At 45.6% G+C, this 21,712-nt stretch overlaps 2 protein-coding genes across 11 annotated transcripts in view; one reads left to right on the top strand and one right to left on the bottom strand.

The window, feature by feature from the left end:
- Nucleotides 1-5,573, bottom strand: part of TTC13 (tetratricopeptide repeat domain 13) — a 75,861-nt gene extending 70,288 nt beyond the window's left edge. For 5 of the 10 annotated variants that reach the window (XM_059170480.1, XM_059170484.1, XM_059170482.1 and 2 more), the window contains exon 1: nt 5,211-5,569. In XM_059170480.1, the coding sequence (XP_059026463.1) occupies nt 5,211-5,478 (268 nt within the window). In that variant the 5' untranslated portion in view covers nt 5,479-5,569. Of the gene's footprint in view, nt 1-5,210 lie in introns of all 10 variants that reach the window. The other 5 variants (XR_009352722.1, XM_059170487.1, XM_059170481.1 and 2 more) reach the window with 5 other exon arrangements.
- A 114-nt stretch (nt 5,574-5,687) lies between these two features.
- ARV1 (ARV1 homolog, fatty acid homeostasis modulator) lies at nt 5,688-21,332 on the top strand. Its single transcript, XM_059170490.1, has 6 exons — nt 5,688-5,960; nt 12,324-12,443; nt 14,710-14,863; nt 17,783-18,007; nt 18,629-18,775; nt 20,993-21,332. The coding sequence occupies exons 1-5, from the start codon at nt 5,757-5,759 to the stop codon at nt 18,769-18,771; spliced, it is 846 nt and encodes a 281-aa protein (XP_059026473.1). The 5' UTR covers nt 5,688-5,756; the 3' UTR covers nt 18,772-18,775; nt 20,993-21,332.
- The last annotated feature ends 380 nt before the right edge of the window (nt 21,333-21,712 follow it).

The following is a 21,712-nucleotide window of genomic DNA, read 5'->3' as shown; positions in this document are numbered from 1 at the left end:
ACCACTCTATCTATGCCTTGGTCTCTGCACCCAAAATAAGCTGCATACCTTATACTGGTAAATTCACTTATGTATACCTTAAAAAATAAAATGGAAGAGACCTGCCACAAAACTATATGCAATAACACATAAAGAAAACCAGGGCCAAGAGAAAAAGGATCAAGCAAATATAACAGTAAGGGTTACCACAGTTACCATGACTGAGCATAAAATTTGGTCCTTAACTTCCTCATAGCCAGAACCAAAAAGGAAATAACTCTCATTATAAAAGTGTCCCTCTACTGATTCTCTGCCACTTTAAAGGCACAGCAATGATTCAGACGCTGTGAGCAATAAGACTGATGGCATCTATTTAAATAGCTGATTTCTCCATTAGGAAAGATATATAAACAATCTTTAAGTCTTATTGTCAAAAACACAGTGAGGTTTGTACCTACTTCCTTATTTTTCTGGCATTTAACACCTCCCGAATCAGACACAAATGCTCCTTTCTTCACAAAGAACTGTGGGAAAACAAGCTCAAATCTTGCATTATTAATTTCCATGAACTAAAAAAAAAAAAAAGACTTCTGGTTGTAAATGAATCGTTGAAATTGATCGAGGCAATAGGCACAGGTTGGTGCTAATCCTAGATGATGACAGGCATTTCAGAAGCGCCCTAAAGACATCGAGTACAAGGACTACCTCACTTCAGAGCAGACAAAAGTCTTAAGAAGACAGTAAGAAGAAAAAAAAAATCAAAGTCACCGTTCCTATTAATATTCCATTTTCTTTTTTTTCCTTTTTTTTTTTTTTAAGATTTTATTTATTTATCTAACAGAGAGAGATCACAAGCAGGCAGAGAGGCAGGCAGAGAGAGAGGAGGAAGCAGGCTCCCTGCTGAGCAGAGAGCCCGATGCGGAGCTCCATCCCAGGACTCTTGAGATCATGACCTGAGCCGAAGGCAGCGGCTTAACCCACTGAGCCACCCAGGCGCCACCAATATTCCATTTTCAAAAAAGGAAAATCAAAGTATTCCCGAAACAATTACAAGAAGTACACACGTTTGAACAATTAAAATACATTTTAGTGTGTAAAGAACATGTGGGTATATTTAATACACAATGAATGCCATCTTCGAATGAGATGCAGATCAGCTTTGGTAGGAAGAGCAGAGGAGAGAGAGATGAAGTCTTCAATTCTCAGACACACTACAGTTGATCTAGACTGTAACTTACCAAATCGACAACACTGGGGTGTCAAAGCTCACTCTTTCCGGGGCTGTGTTCATGCCACCTTACCAGAGGCTTTCCCTGACCCCTTCGAAGAGCTACACAGTATTTTTTATTGATCAAGGCACTTATCAGTGGGCCTACTACACACTCAGCTCCTCCCCCACCAGAACACAGGCTCCACGGAGGGAAGCTGGCTGGCTGTGCTGTATCCCCAGGGTCCAGAACACTGAGTAGCAAGCAGTAGGCACATGGATAGCTTTCCTGGGAAAGAACAGACCCATGCTAGCTCTGCAGTTCAAAATACCAGGTGCAGTCAAGCATCCTTCCATCTATGTGGATATAAAATTCCAGAGAAGTTATTTAAGAGTGTACCTTTCAACAAAGGTGAAAGGTGTAGGACTTGATCATGAATACTGATAAGAAATTATACTAAGAGGCAAATATTACTGAGGAAATAATACACAAACGGTCAGGAGGCCAGGTTCAAACCCTGACTCAATACGATCTACCATAGAATCATCCCTAATTTCTTTCTGCCTCAGTTTCTCCTTAGGTAAAATGGGGATAAAAATGGTACCAGCCGCTGTGCTGAGGATTAAATAAGAATGTACACAGTATTTACAGATATGAAACCAGGTGAAAAATTGGGGGGAAACTCCTGTCCCTATTTCTTCCCACAATTCCAAACTACAAAGGGGCAATGGTAACAAGGAAGGGAAATCTCATTTTTATTTGAAAAATATGGGGATGCTTGGGTGGCTCAGTCAGTTAGGCATCTGCCTTGGACTCAGGTCATGATTGCAGGGTCCTGGGATCGAGCCCCGCATCGGGCTCCCTGCTCGGCAAGGAGTCTGCTTCTCCCACTGCTCCTCCCCCTGCTTGTTCTCTCTCTCTGATAGATAAATAATATCTTTTTAAAAAAGAAAAACACATGGACATTACAGTGTTCCCTCTTTTTAAAAGATTACTTTTCCCACAGGAAAACAGTGAGATGATCTGATGTCTGTGGTTATACGTGCCTTTCAAGCAAAATACAAAAAATTGTGCTGGAAGTGAAAGTTAAAAGGGGCCTGGGAACAGCAAAGTCAGGCTGAGACCCCTGAAACCTGGGTCATCCATGCTTGTCTCTGCAGCTGGACCCCAGGGAGGCCCGACCCCCTCAGCATAAGGTTGCTCCTGGGGCACTGGATTCCACTTGATGGTGGTCCACATAGCACAGCCATTGCCAGTGCTGTGTTCAGACCTATGGGCTCCCACCAGCTGTTGCCTTTGGCTCTATAATCACCAGGGGTTCTGTCTTAAGAGAGCACCCACACAGCTCATCAGAAGGTGTGCAGGCTTAGACCCAAGCAGGCATCCATTCATCCATCTGAATCCAAATGCTGTGGGAAGGTTTCTCAAAAGTGGCTTCTGTGTCTGTCCCCTGTACAGGAACTGGCTTGATACGGACAAGCTTGTGACTGCAAAGGGCAGCAAGGGAGGACGATATGATTAACAGACAGCAAGGCTCCAAAAAACTGGCTCGTTCTGGATCCTGGCACTTATCTAGTTCCTCGTGTTGATCAGAAGGGGCCTCTGGATTCAGAACATGAGCCCCTAAGTTACGATAGGGTTAGCTGCAAATCCTGAATTTGTTCCTACATCTGTTCTTGTTAGGACAGAAAGGGACCGGGGGCGGGTTTCACAGGGCCCAGCTTCTGGCCTCTTGTCAAGATGAGGAGGGAGAAATGAGAGACACTCCAGGGATTGCTACCACAACAGAGATGGCTTCTGTCATGTACTGCAGCCAACGAAGCTAAGAGAAACAGCTGGAGTGCCAAGGAGCATCAGCAGCTGCCTTTGGGAATGATTAACTGGGGCTAATGGCAGCGGCAAACCACTTCAGCACCTGTTGGCGGCTCCAGGACACTGATGTCAGCCCAGGGGCGGCCAGCTCGAAGACTCACGCCACACATTTGCAACAGCACATGTGGACTTCCAAACGATGAAAATAAGTACGTGGGGGAAATAGATAGTTGAAACACATGAATAAATTATGCTTAAAATCTCGTAACAGAGTGTCCTTCCTCAAGCAGAGAACACCAAGTGATGGTTTCCACATAGGAGAGAATTGCTAGAATGTAAAGAATTCCTCCAAATGCCTCGTTCATGAAAACCTATACAATCTAGGGGGAAAAGCAAAATGCAGGTCAAAACTGGCTCAAATAAGGATGCAAACCCTGGCATAAGCCTGATGCCACAGAGTGAAATGAACCATCTAGGTCGAGAAGATGAAGCAATTTCACAACAGAAATCGATTTTCATCTTCCATTGCCTAGAATCTGGGTCTCCCTGAGCCAGTGAGCACCACCACAGGACTACAGGAAGGAAAGGAAAATGAAGACTTACAGAACAGCGTATTATATGCTAGCAAATTCTACAGATATGGTTTCCCACCTGTAAGCACTTAGTGCCTAAGACAAAGTTTCCTCTAGACCCTGCCCACCTGGGCCCCTCCCTTTACAGCTTGGGGGCTCAGGAAAGTGCTGATTTCACCGTGTCTTAGGTTCCCCATCAGAGGAAAAGGAGCTACCATCCAATGAGGTAGTGGCTGGGATGCGGACTGATTTAAGAGAACAGGCTAACCAACCTAAAGCTAAACCTTACAGAAAAACCCGGCATACAGCAAGCAACTCCATATATGTTGGCTCTTTCTGACTTTCCTCACAGCCCTCTTGTGAAGAAAATGAAACCCTGTAATTAGGTAATAGGGTCTTCAATTTAGAGAGGCGGCAATTTTGCAAAGACAAGCAATTAACTGACACAGAGTCACAGAAAGCGATAGAGGTACAAAAGCCATTCTTTTCCCACGCTACAATGTTGGCTGTGTTCTGGATGCCGTTACTAGCCAAGGTCCACCACAAAATAAAGTCACATACCTTCTAGTGAGTGACACTTCCTTAAGGGAGTCAGATTGTACTTAAAGGAAATCAGAGTGTGCTAATCTTAACATTTCATCTCAACTAAAAATTACTTATTGTCTTCAGAGCTACACAATAGTAAAGAACCCTGACATGGGACCATAAAAGCAACCAGCCAGCTTCTAGGGAGTTCGGTAGCCCCAGACTTTTCAAAACCAAATCTTGAGTGAATTCTGGGGAAGAGGAAAAGGACAGGAAGAGAAAAGGGAGGGGAGGGGATTGGAGGAGGAAAAGACCCAATGGAAAACCTCAAAACAAAAAAACCCCACACACATGCATTTTGCCCCCCAGGCGTCTGCTGTGATTTACTAAGCTGAGGGCAATAGCGCCCATCTTAATGAAGGAGCTGGCCTAGATCCAGTACACATACAGCTCGGATGTACAGGGGCTCAAGGCCTGCAGGGCCCTTTTTGCCCCCTGGGAGACATCTGACAGGTCACAGGTCAGTCTTTAAGAACCAGAAGCAAGATGTCATCGAGCAGATAAAACGGGCTTGATTTTTTGTTCCCTTCTTTCAAAGCATCAAATTTTAAGAGGTTGTGTTTAATACAAGACATCAACCCAGGAGGTCAGAAAACCTGATTTCCGGCCTAAGACGGGCCAGGCATCCCCTCTCCGGGCGCCGGCCCCAGTGTCGTCCCTCCCTCGCTCCCCGGCACCCGCGGGGCCCAGAGCGGGTACCGGGGCGGCCCCGGGCCACTTGCCATCCTCTCTTCCACCCTTTCAACAGTTGCTAGGACTCCGGAGGGGCGGCTCTGGCCCCAGGAACAGGCTGTCCGCTCTCTTCTCCACTCACCAACCTCCCCACGGCTGCTACGAGAGGACCGCGCGCAGCGGCGTGGGTGCGAGCGGCGGGAAGCCGCCACGGCGCGACACCCCCGGGGCCGGCTCCCGCAGGAGCACACGCAGCGACGCGGCTGCCGGCGGCGAGGCCCGGGCGGCCCCGCACCTCGGCCCCGGGGCCCGCCGTTCCCACGGCCCCGCCGCCCCCGCGGCCCCGGGCGACCCGGACGCCCGCCCGCCGCCGCCCACTCACCGCCGCACTCGACCGAGTACTGGTCTCCCCAGTCCCCGGACTGCGGGCTGCAGCCGCCGCCTGCGGGGGCCTCCTGCTGCTGCCGGTGCTGCAGCTCCTGCTTGAGCAGGGACAGCGGCGAGTAGTGCTCTGTGGCCAGGGTGCCCGGGCACGGCCCGGCGGACAGGACCCCCAGCAGCAGCAGCACCAGGACGCGCCGGGCGGCGTCCGCGGCAGCCACAGCGCCGCCCCAGCAGCAGTAACAGCGGCAGCAGCCGGCAGGTGCCATCTTTCCTCAAGGCGCATGTGCGGCGGCCCTCGCCGCACGTTGCGGCCTCCCAGCCTTAACCCGCGGTGGGCAGGTGGGCCGTGGCAAGGGGGCGGGGAAGGGGTGTGGCGTTGCCTGCTGGGAGTTGTAGTCTCAACTCGGCCAGCCGCGAGCCCCCTTTCCGCGACTGAGACTACGAATCCCAGCAAGCACCGCACGGGACAGGCTTTCCGGTTCGGTTTCTGACGTATTCCCCCGCCGCCACTGAATCGGAAGTTCTCGGCTGCAGTTGCGTGGAAATGGGCACCGGTGGGCGGAGTGGGCTACGGCCCGGCAAGGGAAGCACAGAAGGCGTGGCCGCGGGCAAGGGGAGCGCGGATGGGGTTGCAGCAACTCCTGCAGCTGCCTCGGCCTCCTGCCCGTACAGGTGCATCGAATGCAACCAAGAGGCCAGGGAGTTGTACCGAGACTATAACCACGGAGTGCTGAAGATAACCATCTGCGTGAGTGGTCAGGCGCGGGGTGTCCTTGGGAAGAACCGGAGCGGATTAGGGGACCGTGGGGGGGGGGGGCGTGGGGTCTGTATATCAGCTTTTTAGGGCAGTAAAACCCGACGACTTTCGGGGTCCCCTTGTATAGCCCTCAGTTCGGAACTCGACGTTCCCGTCCGGGATCGTGGAGCGTTTGCGTGGTTACCTGTCGTGGGAGAGAACCCACCAGCCGACGGCGGCTTTCTCGCGCTCGCGGTGTTTGCTGGTGAGACCCATCGTGGGGAACGGATCCGCCAACGCAGTTGGGTGTAGACGTCGTGCGGAGAAACTTAGAGACAGGATTAGGTTGACGTCCGAGTTCATGCCCAGACTCTTCGGTTCTTAGCGGTTCTCCGGTTCATGGATGAATGTTACCACCCGTGCGGTCCACACCCGTAGTCAATGTCCCCGGTTTCATCCTTTCTGGTTATTGAACGCACGGTGTGTGTTGGATGCAGAGCCCCAAGCTTGACCTCGGTGATAATCAAAACAAAAATGATGAAGTACACATTTTGCTTTCAAGGTGTTCATAGTCTAGAGAGGATGGTTGAATGTTTCAAAGGTCACAAAATTGGAGGTTCTTTTTGGGGTAGTACAAGAGAACCCGCCACATAATATGCAGTCCACGTGTTTTTGTCCCATTTCTGTTCTCCTGATGATTTTCTAATAATAATCCTCATTAGAAAAACATGGTCTTCAGTAATACAAAAGAGAGTAGACAAAGTGTGAATGTGTACTTTGTCATTGTTGTCCACTGACATAATCACTTTTCCTCTCTCAAGTGGTTTCCTTCCCTTGGAAAGATCTCCACCTGGTTAAATCCAACATACCGTCTGATCTGCCTCCTCACCCTTTCGGCTGTACTTCAACTGAGGAAAAATCACCTAAAGTCACTAACCTCGTGTAGCCCTTGATGCCATCTGGCCATCACAGTACATTTCACTAATCCATTCACATTCCTATTCTGATGAACCATCCTCACAAACCTTCTCTCGGGTTTCCCATGTATGCTTCCCTGCTTTGCTAAATAAAAAAGAGAGAGAGAGAGAGAACTTGCACACGCTTTGCAACCACATAAACCTAGTATTTGCACCCGTTATTCATATGCTCTTTCTTTCCTCTTGTTAGAATGGATGAACCGTCCATACACTTGTCTCCAACCAGCCTGCTCTTGTGCCCTTGACCCATCCATCTTCTTCCATTTACTTAGGGACTTCTCTGCCACAGTACTCTTCTGCTCTCTGCTGGATCCTTCCCACCAATGTATGTACTAGACTTCCTTTAAGAAACACACGCACGGTCCCTCGCTTCCTCCTTTAGCTCCTCCTCTTTTCCCCTTCGCTTTGACAGCAATCGTCCTTTAAGAGATATTTGTACTTGCTATCTTTATTTCCTTTCCTACTTTCTCTTGAATCGACTTCAGACACACTTTCCTCCACCCACCATGACACCGGAGACTGTTAAGATCACGATTGCTGACTTCTACTTCACTAAATCCCATTATCCATTCTCACACTGCTGTGTGCAGTTGCTAGGACACCAGACTCTTCTAGTTTTCTTATCTTTTTTTTTCAAGATTTTATTTATTTACTTGACAGACAAAGATCACAGGCAGGCAGAGAGGCAGTCAGAGAGAGGAGGGGGAAACAGGCTCCCCACTGAGCAGGGAGCCCGATGCTGTGCTTGATACCAGGACCCCGAGACCACGACCCAAGCCGAAGGCAGAGGCCACAACCCACTGAGCCACCCAGGTGCCCCTAGTTGTCTTATCTCACTGGCTATTCTTCTCAGTTTCATTTCTGGTTCTTCCTCACCTGCCTTACCTTTTAACCATGAAGTATGTTAAGGCTCCGATCTTGGGCCTCTACCTCTCTACACACTCTCCTTTGAAGAACTCCTGCTGACTCGTGGCTTTAAATTCCATCTAAACTTTGACAATTCCCAGATTTAAACCTCCAGCCTGAATCTCTTCCTTGAACTCCGCAATGTCCCCGCATGTCCAACTACCTACTTGATTTCTCCAAATGGATTTTTGTAGTTGCGTCAGACTTTCACAGTTAATAGCAACTCAACCATTTTAGTTCCTAAGGCCAAAAAGCCTTGTACTCAACCTTGATTTCTTTCTCCCACATTCCTCATTCGTTTCCTTGGCAGAGCCTCTGTTAGTCTTTGGATTATGTCTTCAGATTATGTTTCGAATCCTCTGCTTTTGACCACCTCTACAACCATGACCCCCGCTGTCATCATGTCTCACCTGGGTGATTGTCCTAACGCTTCCCTTACTCTCCTGCAGCTCCATTGCTTCCGGAATGTTCTTAAACCAGACAGGTTGCTTCCTCAGGGCCTCTGCACTCCGCGTGGAGCGCTGTTCGGTCAGGTGTCTGACATAACTCCCTCCTTCAATTATTTTTATTTTTAACGTCTCAGAGAGGCCTCGTCTGACCACCCTGTTATAAATTGTGATTCCTCCTCTGGACTCAGGTATGCGTATCAACTCTCCCTGCTTTATCTTTCCCATAGCACCTGTCATCTTTGAATATTCTATGCAATTGACTTATTTATTTATTGCTTACTTTGAATATTCTATACAATTGACTTATTTGTTATTTATTGCCTATCTCCTCCCACTGAAATATAAGCTACACAAGGACAGAGAGTATGTGAGTATGTATAATTTCTTCATTAATACAGTTGGCTCACCCAGGACAGTACCTGACACATAGTAAGTACACAATAAATATCTGCTGAATGCATGAACCATTTCTAGGTTTTTCAATGCTCATATCATTGGCCATTCTGGTGGCCTTGTGAGTTGTATAGCATCTAAATTTAATGACTTCTGTACTGGCCCAGTTAAATGATCTGTCCTAAAGATGACAACCACATAACTGTGAATACAGTCTTTCATCCAGTAAAGCTGTAACTGTCTCTGCAGTTAGTGATTTTTAATGATACAAATTAATCTTTATCTTTTTTAAAATTATTGGCATTAAGCTAACAAAATCCTTTTCCTACTCACCAGTGCTGGCTTCTCTAGAATTAATTTGGAATACTGAGTGATGATACAGTACATTATTGTACACAGTCATTCCCTGATGACTTAGAGTGCGTAATATCCTCATCTTTGTCGTGATAATACATAGTAATACCTATAGTGGTATTATTTAGGAAAAATCATTTCATGGATGCTGAATTCTGAAAATTAAATTGTAAAATAATTCATTTTTTAAAGGCTCTCCCAAGTCTTGAGAGTAAAAAGTTTTTAGACATCAGGCTATTTGTTCTGGACAAAAATGGCCCAAGTTTCTATAAGCTGGTAATTCATGCACACTTTGGTCTCTTAGCTGCTGTCTTTGGAGCCAGCAGCATACTCATCCTGATCTCCCTGTGTTTCTCTTTCTCTTTGTTCTTCCTATTTTTCCACTGCCAGGCCTCCCCACTTGCCCCTTTGGGTTTCCCTCATTCTCCTCCATCTAATAGAAGTGTGTCCCTTGCTTTTAACCATTCCCTCTCCCTCAGCTGTTCACAGTTTATTATAATTATGTTTAAAGATCTAGTACTTTTGATCTCCTGTAGCAGCTGGACTCTTACCTGTGCTCAGATATTTGATAAGTTCATGATGGTAACAAAACCAGACTCCTTCGACATCCTCCTAAATTTCGAGTCTGTTCAGTACTACACTATTGAGCTGCCACACTTAGATGCTGGCTGCAGAGATGAGTAAGACACTGTCCTGCCCTCAAGGAACTTAAAGCCTAGGAGGTTCTGCTTTCAAGATATGTGTTCTCCGGGGCGCCTGGGTGGCTCAATCAGTTAAGCCTCTGCCTTTGGGTCATGCTCAGGTCATGATCCCAGACTCCTTCTTGCTCAGCGGAGGGTGTGCTTGTCCCTCTGCCTGCTGTTCCCTCTCCTTGTGCACACTTGCACACGTGCGCTCTCTCTCTCTCTTTGACAAATAAATAAAATATATATTTTTTAAAAAGATACATATTTGCTTATTGTGGTGCTGAAATGAAACAGATTTGAGAATGAGTGGGGAAGGGCACGGCCCTAGAGATGATGGGGAGGAAGAAGCAGCCAAAATATTCACAAAATGTTGGCCAGTGTATATTCTAAAAGAGATGTGATTCACTAGAGACTGGAGAGCGTAGCATCAGAGAGTCATTCATACCCATGGTGAGATAGAGATGGTGGAAGTGTTTGAGTTTCTGGGCTGTGCATGGTCCCGTGCTGTAGGGATTTCTTAGAGGACAACTTTCTGTTTCAGGATATTTGTCTAGTAAGTAGTAAATGGAATGGAACAATTTTTTTTTAAATCAGAAAATGTATCTAAATGTAGCGGTCAGTCACTCAGATGTTTTACTATATTTGTTTGTGTGTGTGTGGTTTCCCAGATCCTTACATTGGAGGTGAAGGAAGCACCCAAGGGAAAAGCAAGTAATAGGAAGTGAACAAGGAAAAATGAGGCTGAAGCTGATAGGGAAGGAACCAGCAGACCCTAATGAATTTTCAGTGTTTATGAAATATTCAGAAGGCGAGGAAGGGAAGGCATAGAACAGAGCATAGCACATGAGGCCAGAAGCTGCTCCTTGTTTGCACTCATGTCCCTGTGTTCATTCCACTGAAACCCTTGCGGTAGCAGGCTTATTCATCTGCCTTTTCTGAACTGTAAGGTCCTGGAGGATAGAGACTTAGTCTCAAAGTGAATATCCGGCACCTTGGAGGTGCCTGGTCCATAGAAAAGACGGAGATGGCTGTTCTAATGAATGTTGTAGCCACTCCAAACACATCGGTCCCACCGTGTCCGCCAATGCTGGTTTCTGCCTACCTCCTTCTAAAAATTGTCTAAATCCTGACATAGGCTTGCAGTGTCTGAAGATGAGGTTTAGGGGACTTTTAAAGGACAGAGAAAAGACCCTTGACCCACCAGCAGTTTCATTTTCAATGAAGCAGCAGCGTTTTACAATGAAGCAGCATTACAGCAGGTGTTACAGTGTGGTTTGCAAAGAGGAAGCGTTTTCCACACTGGTAGCATAGGGAGGGTGTCTAGAAAACAGCTCCTTGTCGTGAACATGGGATTTCTGATTCTGTGCCTTCTGTTTAGGCCCTGGCTTACTGTTTGCCCAACTGAAAAACTGCAAAATTATTCACCTCTTAAGCCTCGGTTTTATTAGGTGCATTTAAATTTGGGATAATAGCACATCTCCCTTCATTGGTTCACTTGATTGATGACTCAAAAGCATACCCATTTCTTGTAAATTACATGAGTGAAGTGCAGAGACTCTTAAATTGGAAGTGATTTGTTCATTACATTTGGATTAGAGAGTTAATATCCTTCAGCACACTTCATTTCCCGCCCCAGGGCTTTGATGTAATTAAAAGGCCATCTCCTGGTATGTTTCCGTGTTCATCACTTCTGTTTCCATTTTATCTTCTCAGAGTTTCAAAATGTTTTGTTGAAATTGTAGCCATTAGAATAGTAGCCTTGATTCAACTTTTGTAACTAAAACTGTTTCAGATGTCACATTTCTGATGAGCTTGTTCTTGTACACCTGTGTTTTATATGTTCTGATGATGCTGGGATTTGATAAATATTGTAATCACATGTCCCTAAAAAGGGCAATTTCACAGGAGTCAGAGGAGAGTCTCATAGGAGAGCCCAGGGGTCTTGCTTCGGGTCGCCTAGAACCAAGCTGACCAACCCACTCCTTTTTTTACAGCTCACGATCCTCCAGAGTCTTCGCTGTCACAGAGACCACCCATTTTCTTTCCATAGTCTCGATGTTAGTGGAGGAGAAAAAACAAGTTTCTCTTGGTATCTGCCATCCCCCAGATTGTTGATGCTGCTCCACACACTTTACCTGCTTTTAGCTTTCAGAAGCTTTGGGTGTGGGGGTTACTCTTCTGAATCCCTTCCTCCAAATCGTGTTTCAAGAACTACAAAGTTGATGGCCATCTAGCCAACAGGGAACAATTTCTCAATAAGAGTATGTTATAAATGTATTTACTTATTTTATAATAAGTCCTACAAATTGAAAGTAGGATTTTCTGGGATACTTTTCTGCCTAAAATCAGTCTTTAAATCAAATATCTTTTTAGCTTCTTACATATGAGATTAAAAGATTACTGTCTCACACCTAGAAGACTATATTGTCATTTCTGAAACCAGGGCTTCTGTAGGTGAACATTTTGTGTCTGGAGAGAAGTTAATTTAAATTAATGCTGGTCTGTACTTATTGCTGTAGAAGTCCAAAATAGACTCTGCTAGTTTGAAAGCCTTTAAGATTTCAGAATGTATACATCTGCTTGTTCTAATATTATCTCACATTATTTCAGAAATCCTGCCAGAAACCTGTAGACAAATATATCGAGTATGATCCTGTTATCATCTTGATTAATGCTATTTTATGCAAAGCCCAGGCCTACAGACATATTCTTTTCAATACTAAAATAAATGTAAGTTATGATCATTTTTTATTTTCTAATTTTACTTGATAATGCTTTTGTACTTTTAAAGAATAATAATTTTGAACAGAATTAAAGAGCATTATTTAATAAAAAGATTCTAGGGGCGCCTGGGTGGCTCAGTCAGTGGGATGTCTGCCTTCAGCTCAGGTCATGATCCTGGGGCCCCAGGAGCAAGCCCCGCATCGGGCTCCCTGCTCAGTGAGGAGTCTGCTTCTCCTTCTCCCTCTGCCGCTACCTGCCCCCACCACCCCCCAGTTGTGCTTTCTCCCACTTGCTGTGCTGCTCTCTGTCAGATAAATAAGGAAAATCTTCAAAAAAGAAAAGAAGAGAAAGAGATGCTAACGAGGATGGGTCTTTTATCTCAACAGCATCTGGAAGTTGCTAGAAATAACAGGCATTGATAAACACGGTGCACAATGTTTAGTGAATATTTAAGAATAGGGTCACTGGGAAGAAACTGACAAACCAGGGCTACTAGTTTGCCTTTTAGTGGGTTACCTTTTAAAAAAGACGTCAATTATTTCTAACAATACAATTAATATAAATTATATCTAATATAAAATTAAATATATCCAGGCAGGGAGAGAATTACACCTAGAAGAAGTCAGCAAACATTAAAAGAGAAATATTTTTAAACAATTTACTGCGTTCTTATTCTACTGAGGGAATCCCTCCCCTCCACCCCCCAAGTTAAATAACCAGGGTAGTTTTTAAACTGCTGGACCATTGATTCCCAAACTTTGGTACACAATAGAATTGTGTGGAAGAGAGGTAGGGCAGTTAATCTCTCCAAGTGAGGCCTCACCTAGAATCAATTAAATCAGAATCTTTGGGGATGGGTTCAGGCATCAGTATTTCTTAAAACTCCCCAGGTAATTCCAGGGTGGAACCAACTAGACTAAGAAGCTCAGAAATCTACAGTGATAACTGTTCCTGGACTACATCATGTTTACACACACACACTTTATTTTCCCCACTTTCTATTGACATAGACAGTCCAACTCATAAGAGTAATGTATTTTTTTATTTTTAATTTTTTTAAAAGATTTTCTTTATTAGAGAGAGAGAGAGCACACACACGCCCTGGGGGTAGGAGCTGAGCACAGAGCCTGATGCAGGGCTTAGATCCCATGACCCTGAATTCACGACCTGAGATGAAACCAAGAGTCCAACAACCAACCAACTGAGCTGTCCAGGTGCCCAGTAGAGCAAGGTATTTTAAAAAGACAATTCTTCGGTGCCTGGGTGGCTCAGTCAGTTAAGCATCTCCCTTCGGCTCAGGTCATGACCCCAAGTTCCTGGGATTGAGCCCCACCTAGGGTTCCTGGCTCAGTGGGGAGCCTGCTTCTCCCTCTCCTCCCAGCTTGTGCTCTCTCTCCTTATCTCTGTCTCTCTCTCTCAAATAAATAAATATAAAATAAAATAAAATACTAAAATAAAAACCCAGTTCTTGGGGTTCCTGGGTAGCTCAGTTGGCTAAGTGTCTGCCTCCTCATCTCTGCTCAGGTGTTGATCTCAGGGTTGTGATTTTGACCCCCATTCTTGGGCTTCATGCTGGACATGGAGCCTGCCTAAAAAGAATTTTTTTTTAAAAAAAGCTGATTCTTGGTACCTGGTATTTTCTTTTTTGCCAGAATTTCAGCCTTTTAAACTTACAGGGGACTTTCTACCTTTTAATTTCTGTCTTCAGTAAATGAATTCATCCTCATCAGGCATAGGGCCTTTTTTTTTTTTTTTTTTTAATTTATGTTCAGACTAATAGCTTCCTGTGAGGTATGATGGAATCTTCAGGTTAAATCTGTTCTCATGGCTGCTTCCACCTATCCATGAGGCACAGAAATTCTGTGCCTGATTCTGTTCTCATTCAGGACGGATGCTGAAAGCATAGTGAAGGGTGAAGTACTGTTTAAAGCAGTGTTTCTTAACTAGGGGTATACATCAGAATCCTCCTTACCCCTAGAACTGTTTCAAAGTTGCATGTCTAGGATTACCTCCAAAGATCCCGGATCAGGATCGGGGCCTAGACCTTTGCAGTCTAAAGAATCTTCCCGTGATTCTGATGGACATTGCTCACAAAGAAGCCCCGGTTTACAGACGACACAATGACCCCCTTAACTGAGCAGTTCTGAATTTGAAGAGCTATGAGATGGGAGCATCCTCCAAACCGCAAATACTTAGCTGTGTCTGTACCTATTTAATATTCCATATAATTGTTTCTTTACCCTGTGATTGGCATTGTGTTTTTGACACCCAGATGCATGGAAAGCTCTGCATATTCTGTTTGCTTTGTGAGGCGTACCTGAGATGGTGGCGGCTTCAAGATTCGAACCAGAATACTGACCCTAACGACTTCATCAGATATGCCAAGGAATGGGATTTCTATAGAATGTTCGCGATTGCCTCTCTAGGTAGGAGGAAGCCGTGCTTTCCATCCTTAGTGAACTAGTAACTGCTGTTCTGATTAAAAGTGTGGGGGGGCACCTGGGTGGCTTAGTGGGTTGGGCCTCTGCCTTCCACTCAGGTCATGATCCCTGGGTCCTGGGATCGAGCCCCACGTCTGTCTCTGCCTGCTTGTGATCGCTCTTTCTCCATCAAATAAATAAACGAATCTTTAAAAAAATAATAATAAAATAAATAAATAAAAATAAAAGGTAGGTGGTCTTGATCACTGGTAAGAGGAGAGGGTTAATGCAGGACTTGAGACTAAATGTTCAGCTGTGTCATCAGCTGCTAGGTGAGTCTGTCTAAATTAGCTACTTTCTTACTATTTTGTTTGTTACTACACTTATGTTATGGAAATGGTTATATATAGCAGATGAGAGAGTTCCATAAAATATCTTGAGGCATTATATTGTCGGTAAAATTCCTCAGTTTAATTTCTTGATTGTCTAATTTAAAGATTACATAGGTCCCATCTTTATGAAAACAGATGGATAATTGCCAGGCATTATCCAATGTATTATGCTAATTGTATAGAACCGATGCAACCTATTTACTAGGGAACACTTCTTATTTATCTGACTGCGTTCAGGGAAAGTGGCTACTGGGTGCGCCTGCGTGGCTCAGTGGTTGGGCATCTGCCTTCGGCTCAGGTCATAATCTCTGGGTCCTGATTCAAGCCCTGCCTCGGGCTCCCTGCTTAGCTGGGAGCCTGCTTCTCCTTCTCCCTCTGTCTGCTGCTCCCCCTGCTTGTGCTCTCACTGTCAAATAAATAAATAAAATCTTAAAAAAAAAAAAAAAAAAAAGGAAGAAAGAAAGAAAATGGCTACTGCCCCGAAATTCCTTAAGTTCCAGAATTGCTTTTCTTCAGAATTCAAATTTTATGGCTTAGGTCAGAATTGTCTTAATTTCTGTGACTATTTTCTTACTTACTGGCTTCCATGCTTCTCTGCTTCTAAACTCTTTGATTATAAAGAAATATTATTATAATAATATCAAGTCTCCAGTTCACTGCAGTGTCAGATTTCTGGACTAGGTCATCGTTTGTCCCATTTTCTCCTCTGTCTGCCCTCACTCCCTTGGTCTCTTCATGCGGTTTTAACATTTGAGTGCTGGGGCGCCTGGTGGCTCATTCAGCAGAGCACGTGACCCTTGATCTTGGGGCCGTGAGTTTGAGCTCCATGTTGGGTATAGAGATTACTTAAAAATAAAATCTTTTAAGAAATAAATAGATAAAATAAAATCTGTATGCTAAGGAGTCCCAAACATACATAATAATATTTAAAACATACATAATAATATTTAAAACACTTTTTGTTGCTTCTAGGGGCCCTGTCCACTTCCTGATAGCTGCACCCCACACCACTCGCACCCAGGCACCGCCCTCCTTATCTTTCTAACTCAGAACTCAAGAGGTTTATGTACCTGCACCAGAAAGGAAGGAAGGAAGGAAGGAAGAAAAGAAAAGAAAAGATGGGAAGGTTATCTTGTCCACCTCTCTGTCCAGTACAAAAAATTTTCTCAGTTCTGCAAGGTAGTCTAGCTTTGTTTGAATGTCTCCAGTGACAGGAGACAACCCATTATTGTTAGATCATTCTTCTTAAGGAGTTCTTTGTTGCTATTATTAAAGTTATTTTTGTCCAAACCCCAGGCTCTAAGATGCGCATATTTGAGCAGATCCTTGCAGTTGACAAGTCCTGGAGTTACTTCGCAGGGAGATGGGGTGTCTCCCCTGAGGGATATACCAAACGGCTTGTAGGCCAGCCATCCAGAATTATTTTTATTGATTCTAATCACCTATGCTTGGAACCTTTTTAGTTTGTCTCTCTTTGGTTATACGACATTTTAGGAAGAATACAGTTGTCTCTCCTATAACTTGATACATGTGTTCCAGAAAAACCTGATTCTACAGAAACCTGAATAACACAGTTCGGGGGAAAAACAGAATTAGGGACAGACCCCTCAAAACATACCCAGCTGGGTAATCAGAGGACTAACAATCTTTTTTTTTTTTTTTAAAAGATTTTATTTAGTTATTTGACAGACAGAGATCACAAGTAGGCAGAGAAGCAGGCAGAGAGAGAGGAAGGGAAGCAGGCCCCCTGCCAAGCAGAGAGCCCAATGTGGGACTCAATCCCAGGACCCTGAGATCGTGACCCGAGCCGAAGGCAGCAGCTTAACTCACTGAGCCACCCAGGCGACCCAGAGGACTAACAATCTTAATAAACATCATATAACAGCTAAGAACTGCCAGATTCTTAGTTAATGGGAACAGAACAGACTGCTCTGTTCCGTGGACCCAGTAGAACTGTGGCTTTAGGTCTGGACTCCGTCTATGAATGCTTCGCGGAAGGATAAGGAATTGCACTCAGATAGTTTGTCGAAAGGAGTAAGGGCAGTTTTAAATGGAGGTCATGGTATTCGGAATTGGCAGGTAATAGGCAACAAATAGTGGGAGACTGAACAAAGAAAACATCTTCGTGTGTAATTTTTAGGGTGGGTCCCATCTTTCGGATTTAAAAATCTCCTCCGTGTCCTCTTTCATTCTTTCCATGGAGATCTAGAACACCAAAGTTGCTTAAACAGATCCTTACTACCTAGAAAGAACTTCAGAGAGCTGATGGTTACCGTTCTCACAGACTTACTTTTACTTCCGGGGTCCCTGAAATACTTCATGGAAGACTTGCTGGAATGGGCTTCTGCAGTCACACCAGCAGGATGTGACACAAAAGGCAGGGGCTTATTTATTTTTTAAAAAAAGAGAGAAAAAAATTTGATCTCGATGAAGCAGTTCAAATGAAGGCAGCTGGAAATGTGGTTTCTTTGTTTCTGGAGAAAGATGGTTTGGATAGAGACATTCATATTTCTGTTTTCCATTTCCTCCTTAGAACAAACTGCCTTTTTTATTGGCATTTTTGCTTTCCTGTGGGTAGAACGACCGATGACAGCGAAAACCAAACCCAACTTCACTTTGCTGCTGAAAGCGTTATTACTGTCCAGCTATGGAAAACTCTTGCTGATTCCAGCCGTCATCTGGGAGCACGACTACACACCCCTCTGCCTCCGGCTCATTAAAGTGTTTGTCCTTACATCAAATTTTCAGGCCATCAGAGGTATGTCTGTCTTTCATTCTGTCTTCTCAGCCTTCAACCCACATATAAGCTTAAAGCCTTGTTTCTCCAACACCGTCTTAGAAACCCTGCTAAACACTGGAATTCTCCATAAAATCCTAACGATGCCTGACATTTCTCTAGGACCTCATACACAGCGTATAGTCCGCATTTGCTCAAACGAATGACATAATATTTTTTCGTTTTCAGAATGCTTTCACGTGCTTTAGCTCAGTACTGGGAGGTTGGCAGCGCTGCTCGTCATGAACTGTGAAACTGAGAAATCTCTGGGTATTTTCTGCTAACCTCTTTGTAACCTTAGAATCTGGTTTTTTTTTTTTTGTTTTGTTTTTTTTTTTTTTTTTTTTTTTTACCTCCTTCCATATTCATGGAAATCTGTGTCTTGATTTCAGGAGGAGAAGCTTAATGTTTTTGCTAGATGCTGTGTTTCTCTCCAGAGATGAAAACGTGGGGGAAGGTAGCAGCAGAGATGAATAAGAATGAATAGAGATTCTCTAAAAAACAGCTTTACAGAACAATTCCATTCATGTGCCACAGAGTTTACACGCCAATAGCACTTAATTAAACTCTTAAGAACTTACAATTTACCTTTTTTTTTTGCAGTGACCCTGAATATCAACCGAAAGCTCTCCTTTCTGGCCATCTTGAGTGGCTTACTGATGGAAAGCACCATGGTCTACTTCTTCCAAAGGATGGAGTGGGATGTGGGAAGTGATTGTGCCATCTATAAACCCCAAGACTTTTGAAGAGGTACAAAAATCTGTTAATGTTCACACCTTCAGACAGGCGTCCTCCTCAGTTGAGACAAACACTATTATGAAATAAGGAGATGCTGGGCGCCTGGGTGGCTCAGTCAATTAAGCCACTACCCTGAGCTCAGGTCATGATCCGGGACTCCCGGGATCGAGTCCCACATCGGGCTCCCTGCTCAGCGGGGAGTCTGCTTCTCCCTCTGACCCTCCCCCTTTCATGCTCTCTCTCTCTCCCTCTCTCTCAAATAAATAAAATCTAAAAAAAAAAAAAAAAACAAGGCAGTGCCCTTCCATGACCCTCCCCAACCCCCTCAAGGACCGTACTGCACATTTCAGGGTCCTTGTCACCCTCAGGGACATCCACCTCTGTGTTTCATTGCTTCTAGGGGCCCTGTCCACTTCCTGATAGCTGCACCCCACACCACTCGCACCAAGATCTCTGAGATCTGCCCCCTCCCTTCCACGGTCCTCGATTTGGGCTGCCTTTTCCCCTCCAATCCCTGACCCCCTTCTGGCCTACCTCGCCTCTCTTTCCCGCACCTGCAAACTCAGGCAGCTGCTGATTCTTCACCAATGGTCCCTTGAGACCATCCGCTTCCTGCCCTTCCAGCAGACGTGCCTTCTTAGAGCCATTGGGGTGAGTCTCAGCATCTGTTTCCCGGAGTTCAGCCCTGCATCCAGAGTCCAGAGCCTCAGCTGCCCTCAGTGTTGCTCCTCTGCCTTTGCGGTTACCGCCAGGGAGCCTGCCATTACATGGTTCTGGAACCTTCCCCACACTCCTTCCTCCCATGGCTGAGCCCATTACAGACTCTTTGAGCTTCCTTCCTTCTTCAGTCCAGAACTGCTTTGGTCACCTGTCTGCTTCCCTCCCCTGTCCCTCCGGACTTGCGCTCCCCTTCCTCTCTGTAAGTGTCCTCCCTGCTCTGGTCACAGTCAGACTCCTGGCCCGCAACCCATCGGCTGTAAGGTCCAGGAGCAGACTCAGGGCCTGGGTTGGGGGGCGCAGGTGGCAAGGAAGGCACAGAAGCAGCAGGGAAACGGGTCAGCTCTGAACCGTGTCCACCTCTGCAGAAAGGCCATCCCCAGCCCCGTGGCCTCAGTCTCCCCTCATGCTCGGTTAGTGTTCTTCCCTTCCAGACGTCCAAGTCTGTCCCTGGGCTGGTCCTCGGCGCTCCTCTTCTCTCCTGCTGTTCACACACTCGGTGGTGGCTGGGCCCAAGGCCTGGACTGTTCGTTCTCCCGGGGCCCAGGCCCCCCAGACCCAGTAGCTCCAGCTTGCCCTGCACCCTTGTCGCTGCGCCCTGCCACGGCCTCCCAGGCAGTGCCTGTGAAGTCGAACTCCGCCTCTCCCCACTCTACCCACCAAAACACAATCCCTTCCTGAGGCTTTTCTCTGGAAACGTCCCTTTTCCCTCAGACCCCAGGGCAGCCCTTGTTGTCTCCTGCCTAAAGGTTTGTGACAGCCCCTCACAGCCTTCCCCACAGACACCGGGGCCCCAGAACTCTTCAGCCATCACTTCTGGGGCCCTTCCGAATTTTTCGTCATTCCTCATTGCTGGCACAGGAGTTTCTAGTCTCTTCCTGAGGAAGTCTTTTAGCTTTCTCATCACTCAAGTGTGGCCGTCCATATTCTGGTCCTAAGTTCCTCTCCACAGACATGTTCCCACCCACCTCCTCTACTACGGTCTTCTTTTCATCTCCACATATGGCTTATGCTCTCCCCGGGCCCTCTTCTCCCCCTAACCAGATACAGTCAGTCCTCTCTGCTTCTCCGTGGAAGGAAAACTTTTTCCAAAACCTTGAGTCTGTGCTCTCACTCCCACTGACCTGCCGGGGCCCAGCTCAACCCTACAGCCATCGTGTCCAGGATCTCCTGAGTCCGTGCCGGTGCCAGATACGTGGCCCCAGCTTCCCCAGGCGCTTCTAAGTGTCAAGCTCCCATCGTAATTTCCGGTCAGGATAATAAGGGCATCTGTCTCTCACAGCCGTTTGAAAACCGTTCTCCTCCTTTATGTTACCTTGTGTTCTCTATCTTCCTTGTCTTATATTCGAATCCCACATGTTAATGCCTGACTCCCCCAACCTGGTAAACAGAGACCAGGAGGTTACACACAAGGAAATACATACTCCCGCAGCACAGGGCCTGCCCTAGTAAGGATTTGATGAATTAACTTTGAGCAGAATGTGCCACTCTAAATACTTTCATTATCCGCAGTTGGATTCTTTGTTATCTGTGGCGTGAACAGCTGCATCCAAAAAAGAGAAGACATAAACTACAAACCAAGGTCCTCGATGAAGCAAAGATTTGGATACACTTCCTAAAGAAAGCGATGCTTGTGGCATCGGAAACCCCCAAAACTATCACGCTTCTGCCTCCCCCCCCCATCTAAGAGACCACCAAACTACATACCGATACACACAGACAGATGCAGAAACACAGACGCAGAGACACTGCCGTAGGGAGACTCAGACCCCTTCAGGTGGGCATCGACCTAAAGGAGGAACGTGAACGCACGACTCGCACATAATAAAAGATCTATGTTTCATTCCTTTGACATGTTTATATCTCTTTTAATTTAAATGTTAAGTTATTGCTTCTAAAGAATATATTTAAAATAATATTTTGTTTTCTTATAACAGAAACATTGTTCTCTTAATAAAGTCAAAACAAACTGAGCGGGGCGCCTGGGTGGCTCAGTGGGTTAAAGCCTCTGCCTTCGGCTCAGGTCATGATCCCAGGACCCGGGATCGAGCCTCCTCATCGGGCTCTCTGCTCGGCAGGGAGCCTGCTTCCTCCTCTCTCTCTGTCTGCTTCTCTGCCTACTTGTGATCTCTGTCCGTCAAATAAATAAATAAAATCTTTAAAAAAAAAAAACTGAGCTTTCGTAAATGTTTTATAAATTTCCGTATCTTTCCCTGTAACTAATTCTTTAGA

The sequence above is a fragment of the Mustela lutreola genome, chromosome 4, assembly GCF_030435805.1.
Source record: "Mustela lutreola isolate mMusLut2 chromosome 4, mMusLut2.pri, whole genome shotgun sequence".
In the NCBI taxonomy this organism is placed as follows: Eukaryota; Metazoa; Chordata; class Mammalia; order Carnivora; family Mustelidae; genus Mustela; species Mustela lutreola.
Note: the sequence above shows the minus strand (reverse complement) of the source record. Positions and strands in the feature narration are given on the sequence as shown.

Coding starts and splice junctions, on each gene's coding strand:
- ARV1 (XM_059170490.1), top strand. CDS start 5,757: ATGGGCACCGGTGGGCGGAGTGGGCTACGGCCCGGCAAGGGAAGCACA. Junction 12,444..14,709: donor TTTTCAATACTAAAATAAAT/GTAAGTTATGAT, acceptor TTTGACACCCAG/ATGCATGGAAAGCTCTGCAT. Junction 14,864..17,782: donor GTTCGCGATTGCCTCTCTAG/GTAGGAGGAAGC, acceptor TTTCCTCCTTAG/AACAAACTGCCTTTTTTATT.